At 47.9% G+C, this 17963-nt stretch overlaps 1 protein-coding gene across 2 annotated transcripts in view; it reads right to left on the bottom strand.

Annotated features, from left to right (window-relative positions):
- Positions 1-1273: 1273 nt before the first annotated feature.
- The window catches only part of FAM228B (family with sequence similarity 228 member B), a 34754-nt gene continuing 18064 nt past the window's right edge, over positions 1274-17963 (bottom strand). The window contains exons 4-11 of one of the 2 annotated variants that reach the window (XM_053666954.1): positions 16252-16381; positions 12002-12070; positions 10075-10266; positions 9174-9254; positions 5202-5289; positions 4752-4908; positions 2824-2931; positions 1274-1452 (exon numbers count right to left, since the gene is read on the bottom strand). In XM_053666954.1, coding sequence (XP_053522929.1) covers positions 2850-2931; positions 4752-4908; positions 5202-5289; positions 9174-9254; positions 10075-10266; positions 12002-12070; positions 16252-16350 — 768 coding nt within the window. In that variant the 5' untranslated portion in view covers positions 16351-16381 and the 3' untranslated portion in view covers positions 1274-1452; positions 2824-2849. The remainder of the gene's footprint in view (positions 1453-2823; positions 2932-4751; positions 4909-5201; positions 5290-9173; positions 9255-10074; positions 10267-12001; positions 12071-16251; positions 16382-17963) is intronic. The other variant, XM_053666955.1, reaches the window with a different exon arrangement.

The following is a 17963-nucleotide window of genomic DNA, read 5'->3' as shown; positions in this document are numbered from 1 at the left end:
AGGGACCGGGGTCGTCCCGCCGGAAGCCCCGGGGCGGCGGCCCAGAGAAAGGAAGCGGGGCGTCCTTTTAAAAACACAAGGAAGCGCCGCTCAGAAACGAGCCCGTTCCCTCCTCCGCGCGCCCTGATCTCCTGCGTCCGGGCGCACGTGGGACCTTCAACAGCCCAACCCGGCACCGCCCTAGATTTTTATATTTTTCTTTAAATAAATTGAGATCCTGTGAATTAACACTCAACAGAATTTACTGTTTATCTGTAAGAACTGGGGCTACAACGGGAGGTGAGAGACGGTTTTTCAGCGCGGAAAGCAAAGCACTGATCTCTCACCCTCCTGGGCGGCCTCGGGTCTCAGCCGCAGCTGGAGGGCGACGCCCAGAATCAGAGTCCGCAGCCGGGGGATCGCACTCGAAATGAGGGTTTAAGTTTTCTAAAGTCTGTCGGGAGAACCTGGGGAGAATACGTGGTGTGGGTGTTAGGGGTGTCTGACCATCAACATAAGAAACGTTCACACCTACAGAGAATTTATGAGCTTGAGCCGAACTCAGGACAAGCACCGGGAGGTGAAACCTCAAGGAACCGAGAAAATGCCCTAGAAAACTGCAGTTCCGCTCCTGATTTCATACACTGCAATCGAGAAACTGTAAGTCCATTGGGGGGAGAAAGCAAAGTGGGTGTGTGGGGTGGGGGGGCTCTGGGATTGGGTAAGCGGTGAAATGATGGACGCACACTTTCCACAGGTGGAAGCCGCGTGGTTAACAGTCACCAATAAACGCAGTAACAGGGCTTACGCAGCCTGTGCTTTGAGGGGTCTGCAGACAGGAAGGTTACTTTGTTTTGGGAATAAAGGCATGTTTATCAGGTGTGTTATCCTGGATGTAGAAAGACAGCAGACAGGCCTGGGGAAGGTGAAGACCGACTGACCTTTGTCGGGGAAAAACACCCGCCTAGGACATGAGTCCCCGCTATGAACTGCTCTTAGTTAATTTTTCTCATCTCGGACCATCCTGTGCGGTTACTTTAGGTCTCTGAGCGTGTAAGGCAGCCACACACTGGCACGCCCACCCCGATCTAGTCAGGTTTAGTGTGTGGCCCCAAGTCATCCACATGACCAAACAGGACCTGCCCGAGCTCAGGGGAAGGCCCAGGGAACTGAGAGGGCGCTCCGAAGGCAGCTGCTACGGTTTTCACTGCGTCTCAGCCTCCGGGGGAGACACGTCCTCAGGAGCCGTCAGCGCAGGGTGTTGTGGTTTCTCCATTATCACACAGACGCGGAATGAGAAAGTAAGTGGTGTTTATTGCGACGCTTTCCTTAGATACAGAACGACTGTGGGCGCGTCCTTGGTCCTCAGCCTGAATGACTCCAGCTGGAAGATGGTTCCTCCAAAGCGGCCTCCTCTGCGTCCTCTGCGACCAGGCCAGGGCCAGGGTGTGTGCTCCCGAGCTGCCAAAGCCTCTTGAAGGCCGACGGGAGGGGAGAGTTCAGTGAGGCCCAGGGCTGAGGGGCGCACAGAGCCGGGGGAGTGTCTGGCTGAGCGGAGCTGGGGCCCCCAAGTGCGGTCCTCCCCCCGGAGCTGAGTGACCCACCCAGCAGGCAGGGCCCCCTGCCTAACCCCCTGCCTCAGCCTCTCCTTCCTCTGCCTGGAGTCAGACTCCTGCAGAGACGCAGGGACTCCCACTGGCCCTGCCTTCAGAGGGCAGGGTCTGCCGGCTCGACTTATGCTGGGATCGTGGTGATTTAGAAAGTGCTAGATTCCTTTCTTCCATTCTCTTTTTACACCTCTAAATCTGTGTTGACCACCTGACGGATGACCCCCTCACTCCGCTGAGAAAATGAAGTGAACAATCTTCCTTCACCCAATTCACCGGGCCAGCGTCACCCCGTCCCTGTACCGCACCTGTGGTCCCCTCGCAGTGGGTGCTTGTCCTGCCCTCCACTCGAGTCCTGCAATCCCACCTCTTCACTCGTGAAAAGGGTTGGGGGAGCAGGTGTGGGCATGGGGGGACAGGTGAGAAGTCAGAGAAGGCTTCTCTGAACTGATGTGCATGCAGAGGCCTGAGTGAGCTGAGGGACTGAGACGTGGGGAGCGTGGGGAAGAGTGTTCCAGGCAGACGGACAGGCAGACACAGTGCCTGAGGTGGGGGTCAGGTCGCTGGGTTCAGAAAACAAGAAATAGTGGGCGGAGCTGGAGCACATTGTGGGGGCGGGGGGGGGGGGGGGGGGAGAAAGGCAGGCAATGGACAGGTGCCCAGCCGTGCAAGGTGATAGAAACCTAGGAGCTGAACTGCTGGCTCGTGTGGTAATTTAACTGCCAAACTGTTTTCCAAAGTCACTGCATTATTTTACATTCCCTCCAGCAATGCTTGGGGACCCCATACCTTCCAGCAGACGGTTAACAGGCTCTGTAACTACAGAGAGAAACCTCTTACTGTTAACGCCATGGCCCGAGTCTGGGGGTGATTCCCACATTCCATGCGGTGTGGTGCTGTACCGCCTCTTCCCCCGGCGCAGCCTGGAACAGCCCCCGGTGCCCGCCCCCCCCACTACCCCACACTACATTTCTCCTGCTCGGGTTCAATTGAGATCACTTGTAACTTAGAAGAGTTGTTAATGCCTTTTTTCTATGTCTGTTCTCATTATTCCGAATGTGTTAGCTACTTGTTCTTTAACAGCAGAGAGAGCTGAAGGCGGTTGCCACACACACCCCCAGACACGGTGGAGGGAGAAGGCAGGTGGCAGGCCAGGGCGCCTGGGGTGGCAACGGGCAGAAACCCAGACACACACCTTAAGGACAAGCAGGGCAAAGGTGTGGAATAACAGGCTTACTTGCAAATAGCAGCTTTTTCTTCTTGCTAGGATTCCAGAAGTTGCGGAGCTTTGGCCGAGGGCTTTGAGTCAAAACTACTAACGTTAAAGTTCACTTTCACTTTCAACCTTTAACAAGATAACACGAGTAAGGATGTTTGTTAAACGATACTAGGTTATGCTCTTTCAGACATTATTGTTACATGCTGCAGTGTCTACTGTCTAAAGTGCTGTTACTTCAAACCGCTGCGGACTGTCGGGCATGTGACCACCGCCGAAACCACGAAGGACGCTGGCTTGCGGGTTCCTGACCTAGACTCCGCGGGGTGACGCTGAAAGCACCCCCTTCCACAGGAGTGTGTGCGCTGACGTTAAAAGAAGCCACAGAGATTGTGCCATTTACAAGCATCAATATAAAACGTGTTTCCAAAAGAACCCAAACACTCCATTTCCCAGTCTGCCTTGCTGCCAGGTGGCAGACAACTGCCTCAGAGTCCACGCAGGCCTGGACCGGACCAGTGACCCTGGCCCTCCGAAGGGCACCCAGGCCCGCAGAGCCGGTGTGGTTCCCAGGCCGCCAGGGGGAGCGGCGCCCGCCTGAGTCCGCAGCCCCGGGTCATGGCGCGAGCACTGCGCCCTCTGCCTGCGATTTTGAGTACTGCTCCTGAAACTGAGCTCTGCTTCCTAAGACCTCCCAGTGACTGGGAACAGTTGAAACCCTCAAAAAACGGACCCTTTTCCAGTATGGGTTCCATTATCCGAAACCGAGAGCCCTGGCACTCTTCTAGCTAACAACCTCAGTACACCTGGCATGCAAACGGTCCCACACAAAGATTCATGAAAGGATCAGTCTGATCTGGCTTGATCAAAGTGAGTTTTCCTAGAAAATGGGGATTTCAAAATGTGTTTTGAGTGAAAGCAAAGAAATGATTTGGGCCCATCCCTATATACACACACCACCAATAAATCAGACAAAGAAAAGAGAAGAGAAGAGAAGAGAAGAGAAGAGAAGAGAAGAGAAGAGAAGAGAAGAGAAGAGAAGAGAGGGAGGGAGGGAAAGGAAGAGAAAGAGAGAAAGAGAAAGAAAAGCAAACGTCCAGGTTAGTATATAAAGCATAATTAGTGAAAAAGGGTTTCCTGTGCTAATATGTCAAGAAAGCATTCAATCAAAAATTACAAGACATGCAAAAAAAAAAGGTAAGATAAAATAACCTACTGTCTAGAGATAAAGCAATCAACAGAACCAGATTCAGACATGACCCTAATGTTGGAACTAACAAGGAATTTAAAGTAATTACAAATAATGTATTAACCCAGTGGAAAGGTGAATAATGTGTATGTACACATAGGAAATTTCAGGGAAAAGGAAAACTATATAAAAATCAAATGGAAAGACTAGAAATAAAAATTGTCACAGAGGAAAAATTCCTCCGAAAGGCGCTTCGGTGTATGGGACATGGCTGGGGGAAGACTCCGTGAACTTAATCACAGTCAGGACAAACTGTCTAATTGAAACAGAGCGGCTAAGAACTGCGTAGCTGTGGGACATCAAATGGTCTAACACACATTGGAATCTCAGAGGAAACAAGAATAGGATGTAAGAAATATTTGAAGTGATAATGGCCTTGAATTTTTTAAAAAATGAATGAAAGCCATCAAACCACAGACACAGGAACCTTAGAGGGCCCTAAGTAGGACAAACAGGGAGAAAAGGGAGCAGAGACACATCACTGTGGAGGAAGTGAAAACCAAAGACAGAGAAAACCTTCAACGTATCCAAGGCAAAAGGAAACGTCACATGCACAGGATCAGGGACAAGAGTTACAGTAGATTCCCCATCGAAAACTGAAATTTAAAAAATTATAACTATGAAATATTTACATCACTGTCTCAAGAAAAAGTTTCCCAGTGCCAGTGGGTTCCATAATTTGTACAATATTGACCATTACCTGCTCCTTTTACAGAATTCACTTTCTATGTAGTTTGCGGACAGTCTAATCCACTCGTTTGGAGTCATGAAGCACCTTGAATTAGAAATTCTTGGGAATCTGGACTGCAGTTTGGCCTTCTCGACCTCTTTAAATTCTTTCATTGTCTGCATCTTGCCTGTAAGAAGGTTGGTAACACAAATCAGCCCAGTGGAGTGCACCTCCATGGCTCTGGGTCATGGAACTGCATAACAATTAGAAACAAAGTACCTTTGAGCACGGGCTGTGAACCAAAGGGTGGCTGGTTCGATTCCCAGTCAGGGCACATGCCTAGGTTGCAGGCCAGGTTCCCAGTGGGGGCCACATGAGAGGCAACCATACATTGATATTTCACTCCCTCTCTTTCTCCCTCCCTTCCCCTCTGTCTAAAAATAAAATAGATAAAATCTTTAAAAAAAAACAACAAAGTACCAGTCTCACACTGAAGAAGAGTTCTTGTTTCCTCATCTTTGTCATACTGTGCCTTTTTCAAAGGGTCACAAAACGGTGGGATGGTGACCTACAAGACAAGCATTTTGTTAAGGACTTGGTTTCAGGTCTTTTTCAGTCTGTCCTGAACATCCATTTGTGGCTCTTATGCCAGAAGAACCCAGACCACGGGATCTACAGGCTGACGGCAGTCTAACCATTACATGTATTGAACATATAATCAAGGGATGGGGCCCTGTGCAGCTTCACTTAGTGAGCCTTCCAGTCACGTTAGCCCTTGTTTTATGGCCTCTTCAGACTGTGCGGGTGAGTCTCAGGCACTACACCCCAACTCAGCAAGTGGTAGTTTCTTCAGGATTAGTTAGGATGTGGGATCTGAAACCATACCAACCAACTATTCAAACTCCGCTATGTTAAAACCCATTGGTCTGGGGGGACGGGGCTGGGATGGGAGTTAAAAAAAAAAAAACAGAAAACTGTATTTGAACAATAATTAAATTAAAAAAAACACATTGGTCTGTCTTGAACTTTGAATGAATTGTTTCTGCACGTCATGCATCGGTTGTTTGGAAAAAATCAGGTCCAAGTCAGGTGAGATCTTCTGAATGTTAACACACTTCATTACACAGTAACTGCATTTATTGAACCATCACCAGTCTCACCAGCCAAGCCTCTGAGTATTGGAACGCTGTCCCGCTCAATATAATTTTTCCAAAAGTCTAATGTTTGCTTAAAAGCTCACATTTTATCACTGGCAACAAATACTGCCCGTCGTTGTTCTTGAAGTGCAGACTGACTTGGATAACCTTCCAGAAAATGTCTGCCAAACACCCAAGATTAAACACCATGGTTTTGTCGGCCCTTCTTTCCTGTAACGAGAGCGTTCCCTGGAAATCCCGGCCAGGCCAGCTCAGGGCGCGACCATCACACTGGATGGCAGATGTGCTGGAAGTGCCCTCCGCACGCTTCCTGTTCACCACCCGGCGCTGAGAAGACGTGTACTCAAGGACCAGGGTCTAATACAATTAGTGATTTTTACCGTTTGGTCAAGGGTATTTTCAGGAAAATGGAGCTGTTTTCTTGCTGGGCGCACAGGGAAGGCCACGGAGGCCGGGACGCCCAGCAGCATGGACCGAGCCTGCTGTAAGGCAGCAGCACTTGCACACGCAGCCACCGTCGTGCCGTGGGAGTGCGTGTCAGCACAGTGCGAACAGCAACCACCACCCAGCAAGGTCAGGAAAATACGTGGCCTCACGGACCCCCCAAAACGCGTCAGCGCTCTTAAAGGTCTGTGAACTTCACCTTGAGAACTGCCGCTCTAACCGCAAGGTGCTCAGCTCACCCTCAGAGGCCTCCGATCCACCCCATTTAGAAAGGAGCCTGGCAAAAGAACAGCAGGGAATTCTGCTGTCAGAAAGAGCTGGTTTCACGCCCTGGCTGGTGTGGTTCGGGGGACTGAGCGCCCACCTGTGAACCGAGAGGTCGCCGGTTTGATTCCCAGTCAGGAAGCAAACCTGGGTTGTGGGCCAGGTCTTCAGCTGGGGCCGCGCAAGAGGCAACAGGTCAATGTTTCTCTCGCACATTGCTGTCTCTCTTCCTCTCTTCCTCTCTCCCTCCCCCTCTCTTTAAAAGTTCTCTTGCTGCTTTTAAAATTCACTCTTTATCTTTAACCTTTGGCAGTTTAATTATGATGTGTCTTGTGTGGTCCTCTTTGGGACCAAATTGTTTGGGACTCTCTGTGCTTCCTAAACGTATATGTCTATTTCCTCCACCAAATTAGAAAAGTTTTCTTTCATTATTTTTCCAAGTAAGTTTTCAATTTCTTGCTCTTCCTCTTCTCCTCCTGGCACCCCTATGAATTTGATGTTGGAACGTTTAAAGATGTCCCGGGGGTTTCTAAGCCTCTCCTCATTTTTCTGAATTCTTGTTTCTTCCTGCTGTTCTGATTGAATGCTTTTTCCTTGTGTTCCAAATCATTGATTTGGTTCTTGGCTTCATCGTCTTCACCAATGGTTGGTTCCCCATAGATTTTTTCCTTATTTCACTCAATGTAACCTTCATTTCTGCCTGGGTCTTTTTTATGCTGTTGAAATACCCAGTGAGTTCATGGAGCATCCTGATAACCAGTGTTCTGAACCGTGCACCTGATAGGTTGCTTATCTCCATTTCGTTGAGCTCTTTCTCTGGAGTTTCATTCTGTTCTTTCATTTGGGTCACATGTCTTTGTCTCATTTGCCAGCCTCCCTGTAGAGCTGCTCTGACTCCCTGTCTTAATGCACCTGTTAAGGTTGGATGGGGCAAAGTTTAGGTAACCACAAGGATGGGGTGACCTGTGTCACTGCTCTGTTGCTCTGTGACGGGGAGGGCTCACAGACAGGACAGTGCTGCTGCCTGGCCTCTGGACTTTTGCTCAGGAGGAAGCTGTCCCCTCACTCACACTTCACGTTCTCCCCATATGCCACTGGTGTCCTTCCAGCTGTTGCCCTGGCGCTAAGTCCCAGAGCGGTGGGTCTGTGTAAACTCTAAGTCCATGTGGGCCCTTTAAGCAGAGTCTCCTGAAAATCTGCCAGTTTCCTCCCGCCTTGACTTCAACCCCCACTGGTTTTTGTAGCCAGAAGTTATGGGGACTTATCTTCCTGGCACTGGGACCCTGGGCGGGGCTCCCTCACTCCCCAGGTGCCCTCCTGTTTTTTACCCACCACACAGTGGAGCCGCTGGCTCCCAGCTCTGCCCGTCTTGCCTCTCCTCCTCTCCACCCCCCACCCGTCTGAATGAACACATCTACTTTGCATCCTTGGTGGCAGACTTCCACATGGCTCGATCTTCCGACAGTTCTGAGTCATACTTGTCTTGTGGTGCAGCTGTATTTTTTCTGTAGTTGTGTGTGGAACCGAGGTGTGTTGACCTACGGCTCCATCTTGACTAACCAAATGCTAGCAGTTTAAAATGTCTGTGACCAAGGTAGGTTTGTTTTATTTTGTTTAATAATATCCACTATTAGCAAAAGTATGGAAAATGGACTCTGGTGCAGGGTGCAGATTTATACATTTTCGGGAACAGTTTGGTAATATGAATCAAAATCATGTGTAACCTTTAACTCAGCAATTCTATCAACTTTACTGAAAAAAGTAAGAAATAATTATAGGAATGCTCATCACAATGTCGTGCATAACAGCAACAGGTGGAAAACAGTCTAGGTGATCAAAATGGAATATGTAAAAAAATGATGGGTTAGCAAGATACCAGACACGGTTAGAAACACATGTATTCTCTGCTGTTTGCAGCTGTGTGACCCTGGACAGGTGACTTAACCTACCTGAGCCTCACTTGCCTTGTCTGTAAGTGACCTGACATGGCAGCAGGTGAAGATGAAACACATGGGAAAGACAAAGTCCTGACACCCAGTTAATCCCTGGGTGCGAGTTAGCTGCTACTGATAACAGAATACTATGCAATTGTTAAAATTATACTCACATTGTTGACAAATACAGAAGCTAAATCACAAACTATTAAGGAAAAAAGCAGACTATATAACCTAATGTATGGTATAAACCTGTTCTTATAGAATACAAATGTGTATTTATACCTATATATAGAAAGTCTTGAAGGATATAAAGAAAAATGTTTGTGAGTTCATCCTGGGTAGTGGAATTGAGAGGTTTTAAAGTTATTTATTGATTGATTTTATCATGAAAATGAATTATTTTTGTAACAAATTTAAGTCTATGAAAACAAATCTTGTAACAAATTTAAGTCTATTACCCAATATTTTCAAATTTTACGGAGGTTTCATTTAATTTGGCCTTTGGCTTCCCTGCTCCTCTCTAAGAAGACATGGAGAAGGAAAACTATTCTTAAGATGTTACTACATTCTCAGGACATTACCAGAGGACAACTCACATAGTAGGACTGGTCAAGCAAAATACCGAAGCTGACATAAGAAATCCACCCTACCTTCAGAAAATTCGGGTCCTCTTTGCTCATGTAAAAAGGGTCGTACTCTTTCGGATCGTAATGCTCTAAAAACGCGTTTCCCTGTTGAAGGAAACAGGCCACGTGTAAGAGCCAGAGGCTCGGTCAGCGCTGTGCTGGACTTCAGAGTCACACACGCAGCCCGTCCCCACGCTGCTGCTACGTGGCATCAGGAAGACATGCGGAAGGCGGGCAGAGCACGTCTGAAATGAAATTCCATGTATCACTAAAGATTGTACTGATAGACAAAGTCTACTTAAAATTTCCAAGAATTCACCCTGGCTGGTGTGGCTCAATGGATTAAGTGCAGGCCTGTGAACCAAAGGGTTGCTGGTTCAACTCCCAGTCAGGGGACATGCCTGGGTTATACAGCAGGTTCCCAGTTGGGGGGGGAGGCGTGTGAAAAGCAACCACACATTGATATTTCCCTCTCTTTCCCCTCCCTCTCTCTCTAAAAAGAAATAAAATCTTAAAATTTGTAAGGTTTTCATAAAAAATGTGGGAACAGAAAAGATTTGGGAATTGGTTTTCAAACATCTCAGGTCTCTTAAATTATTGTAAAAAATTGAGTTCCAGAACTCACACACATGAATATCCCCTGATCCTAGAGTCCAGCACTTAAAATTGGTCTATGAAAGTAATAATTACGTGGGAACAACAAAGAAAACTGATTCTGATGTACATACACATTTACATCCAGAACCAGCCCTCTTCCCTCCACCCGTCCCACTCGCCCTGATCCCACTCGCCCTGATCCCAATCGCCCTGGATTTAAGAGGCCACCCGCGTATGGAGCGGGGAGGAGCCCGCTGCCCGGGTGATTCCAAAGAGAGATAACCAGAGTTTCAAACCGACTGAAAGGGGTCAGATGATCTCTCAGTACCTTTTGATTTACATATTTTAAAAAACTATCTAGTTCCTCTTGTCTCCTTTTTTTAATCTTCTTATGGGAACAAACTTTTTCTATGATTTTCTTCTGGAGAGGCTCTGCCACCTGGTCAACCCATCTTTTATGTAACAGCTCTTTTCTTCTCTCATTCAAGAAGTCATGCTGGTGCAAACACTTATCCAGCTCCTAGTAAACGGTGACAGGAAAGGCACACATTATCTGAACTCTTTCTTGTTCTCAAACTTCAATGTCACATACATTCCTAAGAATAACCCACAGAGTCGTTCGTTAATGTGGCCATTTACTGGGCTTCTGCTGTGTGACGTACAGTGCACCGGGGAAAAGGGACACCTGGGTCAGCTGGACAAATGCCTGCCCTCCCTGGGGAGACAACTACAAACCAGGTCTGTGTAATTAAAACCAGGGACTCAGACACAGACACTGGGGCACCGACATTCGCTGCAGCATATTCACAACAGCCGCAAGGTGGAATGGAAGCAACCCAAGTGTCCACCACAGAGGAATGCAGAAACAGAATGTGGCAGACACACGCAAGGGAATAATACGCAGCTATGAAAAAGGAATGGGGTTCTGACATGTGCTACCACATGGATGAACCTTGAGAGCAATATGCTACGTGAAGTAAGGCAGAAAAGGGCCAATATCATAGGATTCCACTTATATGGTGGAGATAGAATGTGAATTAGAGGTTACCGGAGTCTTGGAGAGGGAAGAAAGGGGAGTTATTACTTACTGAGTACAAAGTTTCAGTTAGGGAGATGAAAAAGTTTGGGAAATAGTGGTGATGGTTGTACAACATGTAAATGTAATTAATGTCAGTGAACTGTACAATTAAAATGGTTAAAAATATTAAATTTTATGTTCTATGTATTTTACCTCAATGGAAAAGATGATTACATTTTTGCAAAAATAACCCCAAAGTGGGAGACATTTGAGATGGGCCTTTATAAATGAAGCGTTATCTAGGAGAGGACAGATGACAGACGATGTGGAAGAGAACATTTTATGGGGAAAAAGGAGACAAAAGCAAAGGGACCGAAGTGCAGCCCGACCTAGTCCCAAGGGCGTGCAAAGAAAATGCCTGGGTTAGGCTACAAGCCAAATCACTCTCACCAGCACTTCTTATCAACCTTTCACCTAGCAAATGAAATCATGCAATTATTAGGATCAATGACATAAAATTCAAAATGAAAAAAAAAAAGACCCTAAAACTCCCTACTTCGTGGGGGTATACCTCCATCACTTCAGATCTTAGCACACTTCAACCTTTCTCAACACACAGTTCCTTTCCTTTTCAAACAACCATAAAGTCTTAAAAACAAAAGAAGGTTAAGACCTGGCCAGGTAGCTCCATTGGTTGGAGCATCATCCCATACACCAAAAGATTGTGGGTTTGATCCCCAGTCGGGGCACATACAGGAAGGCAACCAATTGATGATTCTCTCTCTCCCTCTTCCTCTCTCTCCAAAATCATTAATCTTCAGATGAGAATTTTTAAAAAACAATGAACAGGTTACCTACTCCAGCGTTCAGTGCACGTCACAGGGAAATGCACCTTGTCCTGCCGTAGTGAAAGCCTTGTTCTCCCCTGGGTGCACCTGAGGAATGATGGGTCCCTGTGTTCCAGTTCGATCTCCTAAAGCTCTTAACGCTACAGAGCAACTCCGTCAAGGCCCCGCTAAGATGAAGGGACGAGTGAGAAGGAAAAAATCCTGAGGCGTCTGTGAAAGGACCCCCACAAAGGACAGGAGAAGAGGAAGCCCCACCTCTCAAGCTTAATCCTATGGGTGAACGAGGGGTTTAAATTCTACTTTCTGTATTTTCTAAAATTGTTATAATGACGAACTATGTGTAAAATGAAAAAAAATTAATTGAGACACATTGTGGAGTTAATTCTTACCTTAATTATATAATTTTCTCTATATAATATTAATTGAACAGCTGCACTATTATCTTCTTTAGCCAACGCCTAAAATGACAGAATGAAATTTTGAGCAAGTCAAATCTTAAAAATCAAACTATTAACACTGTCTGGACTTAGATTTTAGGTGACAGCCATGTCTCGGGGAAATTCTGTGTAAATCCAGTTGTTACACCTATTGAAAGAGCATCTGAATCTTTCCGCTTTGAATTAAGCTCATTCTAGGGCAAAAAATAACTCACAGTGGACATTTCGAGTCCTGACAAGGCCAAATGACTTGCCCAGAGTCACAGCCCATCTTTTTTCACATCCTACGAAATACTTCTACCTTTATGAGTTAGAATCAGGCCTCTGTTGTTTGCGTTCAGTTAGTCACTGGTGAGTTCTGTTTCAACTCATTGTCATTATAGCTATCAAATATTAATAATAAATATTTTCCTATACAAATCACATTTTCAGATTTTAAAGCAATATAATCTTCAGGGTATAATTCATAATATTATTTTTGCGCTTTCATAACAAATTTTCCATGATTAAATATCTAACAACATATAAGAGGTTGATTTCTAGGACACATATGAGTACAATTAATATCATTGACTTGTACACTTAAAAATGGTTAAAAATAGCCCTGGTTGATGTGGCTCAGTGGATTGAGCACCAGCCTGTGAACTAAAGGGTCACCAGTTTGATTCCCAGTCAGGGCACATGCCTGGGTTGCCAGCGAGCGAGGTGCCCAGTTGGGGGTGTGCGAGAGGCAACCACACAATGATGCTTCTCTCCCTCTCCTTCTCCCTCCCTTCCCCTCTCCCTAAAAATAAAATAAAATCTAAAAAAACAAATTTTTACATGGTCAAAAATAGCAAATGGTATGAAATGATATTGTGTGTATATTACATATAATGTATAATGTATAATATATACACATGTATGCATAATATAAAATATATATAATATATTTTTACCACAATGGAAAAATGATTTTTAAAAAAGATTCCCAAAATGGGAGACTTTGGGATGGGCCTTTGAAATCCTCTCACAATTACACAAAAATAAAATATTCTCGAATTCACTGTCATTGGAAGCAACCTCAATCCCACCGCCCTGTTTCCAGAACAGATGAACATAACCTCAGAACCCAAGACTGAAACCTCCCCCATTAACGCTGAAGAGAACTCAGGCTCACAGGAGTTAAGCAACAACCAGAAGCCTAGAAAATCCTGCGTGCGGCCAGAATTTAAACTCGAGTGTATTGAACTCTAAGTCCATTTTCTTTGCTCTTTCTGCCTCGCAGGGTGGCTATTCCTGGCAAATATGTTGTTTTCAAAACCAAGATGGCTACTGAGTTAATGCCCTGCACAAAAATATAAAAACCAACAGTCTGGAAACACCGGAGACTGACCAAAGGCAGGGAGCAACAGGAGGGGTGGTCAGCACTGAGTGAAAAGTCTCAGCAAGTTCTCAGTTTGGTGTGGACCGCTGTCCAAGAGCCGGCCGCAGTCAGGGCCACCGGGGTTGGCTCCAACTCAGAGACACGCTCCGTTTCAGAGGCTCAAGACTTAGAAGACAGGCCAGGGCAAGCACAGCGGCTGGAAAGGGAGAGGAGAAATGCCTGACAGAGGAAAGCCATGGAGAGGATGCGGCAAATTGTGGGGGTAAAATCTGACCAAACCTCAGTCAGATCCTTGAACTGCATGTACAGCAGGCAGACTCCATGCAGCCCATCTAAAGCTAAGTAAGATTGAACAGTGATTTTCATCTGCTGTCAACTGCAGGAAAGGCAAAGTTTGCGGGCTGAGGCCAGCCAAGTTAACTGCTGCTCAAACAGAAGCTCAATATTCTCCAGAGGAATCTAACAGAAGCCATACTCTTTACAATGTATCATGTAGAATGTCTAAAATAGAGTCTAGCCCCGGCTGCTGTGGCTCAGTGGATTGAATGTCTGCCTGTGAACCAAAAAGTGGCCGGTTCAATTCCCAGTCTGGGCACAGGTCTGGGTTGCAGGCCAGGTCCCCAGTAGGGGGAGTATGAGAGGCAAACAAACATACGTTGATGCTTTTCTCCTTCTCTTTCTCCCTCCCTTCCCCTCTCTAAAAATAAATAAATAAAATCACAAAAAATATATAGTGTAGAATTCACACACATACACACACCAGAAAAATGTGGCCCACACTTTAGAAGGCAACCAATGGAGACCAACTCCAAGATGGCCCGTGTGTTGAAATGAACAGACAAGGACTTTAGGTCAACGATTACAGCTGTGCTTAAGACGCTAAAGGAAATGTCCTCGTAACGAATGTGTCAAAAATCTGAGCAAAGAGATATAGAATATAAAAAAAAACAAGTGGAGAATACAGTTCTTAAATTTAACAAACAAACTTCAATGGGCTTAATAGCAGATTGGAACTGACATAAGAAGGGTCTGTGAACTTTAGCATAGATCACCAGAAGTTACCCAATCTGAAAAACAGAGAAAAGACTGGAAAGTAATGAATGCAGCTGCAGCAACGACGTTTGAGACGACAGCAGAAGGTTCACCAAGTGGGGAACTGGACCCTCGAAGTGACCAGTAAAAGGACGGAGCAGAAACACTGAAGAAATGGCTGGGATGGGAACTTCCACTTCCAGACAAGATAGGATAACAAGAACCTTTTCTTTAAAAAAATAACTGCAACAACAGTTTTCAAGACATTGGACATCAGGCAATGAAGGACAGTGGCCCCCGAGAAACAGAAAACAAAGGGAGCCCTGCAACAGCTCAGTTTTGCACCTGGAAAGAGTTTCCTGACTGGCACGGAGAGGTGGGTATCAGGCGGAACCCAGCCGTCTCCCTGAAACAGGAGGAAAGCTAGGAGTCCAGGGGAGACCAGGCCAGCTAGTCTGTAGGGCTGAGTGCCGGGGGGGGGGGGACAGTTACACAGAGAAAGAGCTTTGGGGATCTGGAGAGGGTCCCCCTTGATTCTTCAGCTGAATGCTGAACGCCACATGCCTGTGGAGAGACTACCCAACAAAACGCTCCACCACTCAGCCCCTGGGAGGAGTCGGGGAAACAATCTCTAGAGGTCACAGGGCCCCAGGAGGTATTTCTTCCACATCAGCCAGAGTGAAAAGGCCCGTGGTCTGCAAAGCATGGAGTTGAGTACTGGGAGGGTTTTGGGTAAGCAGTGGTGCAAAACTGGCCACTCACTAGATGCCACTGTGGTCCTGCCCACAAGGCGAGGCCTGAAAGAGTCAGGGTGGGTCCAAGCAACTGAGCCACAGCCCAGACCAAGCTCAGGAACATTTATGGGAGATCAGAGATATCCAGCACCCAACAAGGTAAAATTCACAATGCCGAGCATCCAATAAAACAGATCACCAGGCATACAAAGAGGCAGAAAAATTTGACCAATAATAAAGAGGAAAATCAATCAAACCTGTCCCAGAAATAACACAGGTGATACATGTATTAGACCAGGACATTAAAATAATCCTTATACCTGTCATTCATAAGTTCAGGAAGCTAGAGGGAACAGTAGACATTTTGAGACAGGGAAGATATAAGAAAAGACCCAAATAGAATTTATAGTGAAGAAAATTACGATGTCTCAGGTGAAAAATTCACCAGACAGGCTCATCAGCACATTTAAAGCTTCAGAAGGTAGCAAACTTAAAACCTCAACAGTCAAAGCTGTCCAAGGGGGGAAATCTGCAAAAGGTGAACAGTGTCTGTGGGCGATGGTGGATTTCAAGCAGGCTGTGATACATATCATTGTATTTATCAAAAAAGGGGAGGGAATAGAAAAAAACACTTGAAAAAATAAGGGTTGAAATGTTTTCAGGATTTGTTGGCAACTCTAAACCCACAGAGGGGGAGAGATTACCAGGATTCAAGGCGGACACGTGGGGAGAAGGGACTCCGTTCATTGTCTTGATTGTGGTGAGGGTTTCACGTGTGAATACGCAGCGCGACTCATCAAACTGTGCACTTTAAGTGCACGCAGTTTATTGCCTGTGTAACAATTATACCTTAATAACAACGTGCGGAAAAAGACAAATTACAATCTTTTAAAAAACACAACGCATATATATCTGCGTGATGCAGCTTGATTCCGCCTTAAGAAGCTAGGAAAGGAGGAGCAAACCCAAAGTTAATAGAAACAAAGGAATAATAACGAGCAGAATGAAACAAAACTTGCAAAGAAGCGCCCGGGTCACTGGAGGCGGTTCCGCTCGCACCGAGCGCGCACCTGCATGAGCGCGAGCGGCTGCGGCTCCAGCCACTCCTTCGAGCTCTTGAGCTTGGGAAGCTTGTTGGTCGCACGGCGGTCACCGTCCACGTTTTCCATTGCGGATCCCAGTAACGAGCCCCTGGGAAGACTAAAAACGGGGCGTGTTTAGTAGTGCGGCTTCACCCCCCGGTTCTGCGCGTTGGTCAGCGAACCATCCTCGTGACCGCGGGCGGACGCGGAGCAGCTTCCGACCCTCAGCCGCTGGACTGGCCAGGTGCGCGCCCCCCGCGGGCCGCGCAGAGAGGCGCCGGCCGCTCCGCTCCGCAGCCCCTTCCGGGGTCTGGCAGGGCTTCCCGGCCCCGCCGCGCGGGGCCCACCGGCGTCGGCTGCGCCCGGAGGGTGAGCCCGCCCGGCGACGGCCCCCGAAGGTGAGGACGTTTCGCGTCCCGCGTCTCCTGGGCGCCCGGACAACGACGAGTCCGCGCGGCGCGGAAGCGGTCGGAGGACCCCGTGGAAGTGCGGCCTCGGGTGGGCAGGCCCCAGCTCGCGGACCGAGGCCGAGGGCTTCTCGGTGACCGGCAGCTGCCGCAGCCAATCGCTGGCACGTCGCCTTCCCCGCGTCCCGCACACCCGGGCCCGGCGCTGGTCGCCCGTCCGCCGACCCTCCCGGCGGCCCCGCCGCGCTCCCCCAGGTGCCGTGCGCCCCCCGCGTCGCCCCCGCCCCGCTCCGGGAAGCCCCACCGCCCAGCCCACCCCACCCGTGGGCCGAACCGCGGCGACGAGAGTGGAGGGAAAGGGGCAGTGTTTGCGGAGGTCGCCCGATGAGGACGGCGACGACTTGCGGACTTGGGCGGAGAACGAGTCTTCGGGCAGCTTCCAAAAGTGTGCGCGTCCGCGGGGCGCTGCCCGCGGGAAGGGGCCGGAGGACTCACGGCAGTGCCGCCCGGTTCGGCCGCGTTCACTGAGTTCGGTTCTCCGTCCCCGCAGGAGCTGCTTCTTGTTTCGTTTTTTCTTTTGTTTTTCTTTCTTATTCCAGTTGATTCCGACGCTACCCGCTGCCACAGCTAGAAGATGACGCGCCGAGCTCGTCCAAAATCCCTGCAGGGCCCGCTCTGTGCGAGCTGGATTCCCGAGATTTTACTCTCGGCTTTGAGTTTTGGTGGACACTGGGCCTGGACACTCCTACTGCCCGCCTTTTCAGGGAACACAAGCCCGTACGAAACCTGTCCGGCGTCTCCTAGGCAGATCTGTGCCCGCGGGCCTTCAGAAAGCTCGCCAGAGCCGACCGGCCGCGCCGCAGCCTCGCTCCGAGCCCGGGCGGAGCTCGGCGTCCACTCGCCCGCGGGCTCCAAGCGGGGGGACCGCGCAGCCCCCACCGAACGCGGGGCGCAGCTGTGTGTCGTCACCAGGGTTCGGTGTAGGAAAAACGCGTTTGGGCACAGAGTTCCAAATTCAAAAACAAGTCTGGGCGTAAGAGTTTTAAACAAACTTTTTTTTTTGTAATGAGCCATAGTAAGCATTTTAGGTTTCCAGGCCACAGGAAAGCAGCCACAGAAACACAATGGAAGACTGGGTGTGACTATATTCCAATAAAACTTTATTTATGGACACTGAAATTTTAATCCTGTGCAATATTTACACATCTCACAATATTATTGTTTTGATCCCCCCACACTACTTAAAACTGTAAAAACCATTCTCAGTTGTAGGCACACAAAAACTAGGAGTGG

The sequence above is a fragment of the Artibeus jamaicensis genome, unplaced genomic scaffold, assembly GCF_021234435.1.
Source record: "Artibeus jamaicensis isolate MK-2021 breed Jamaican fruit bat unplaced genomic scaffold, CSHL_Jam_final contig_465, whole genome shotgun sequence".
Lineage (NCBI taxonomy): Eukaryota > Metazoa > Chordata > Mammalia > Chiroptera > Phyllostomidae > Artibeus > Artibeus jamaicensis.
This window is presented reverse-complemented; position numbering and strand designations above follow the sequence as displayed.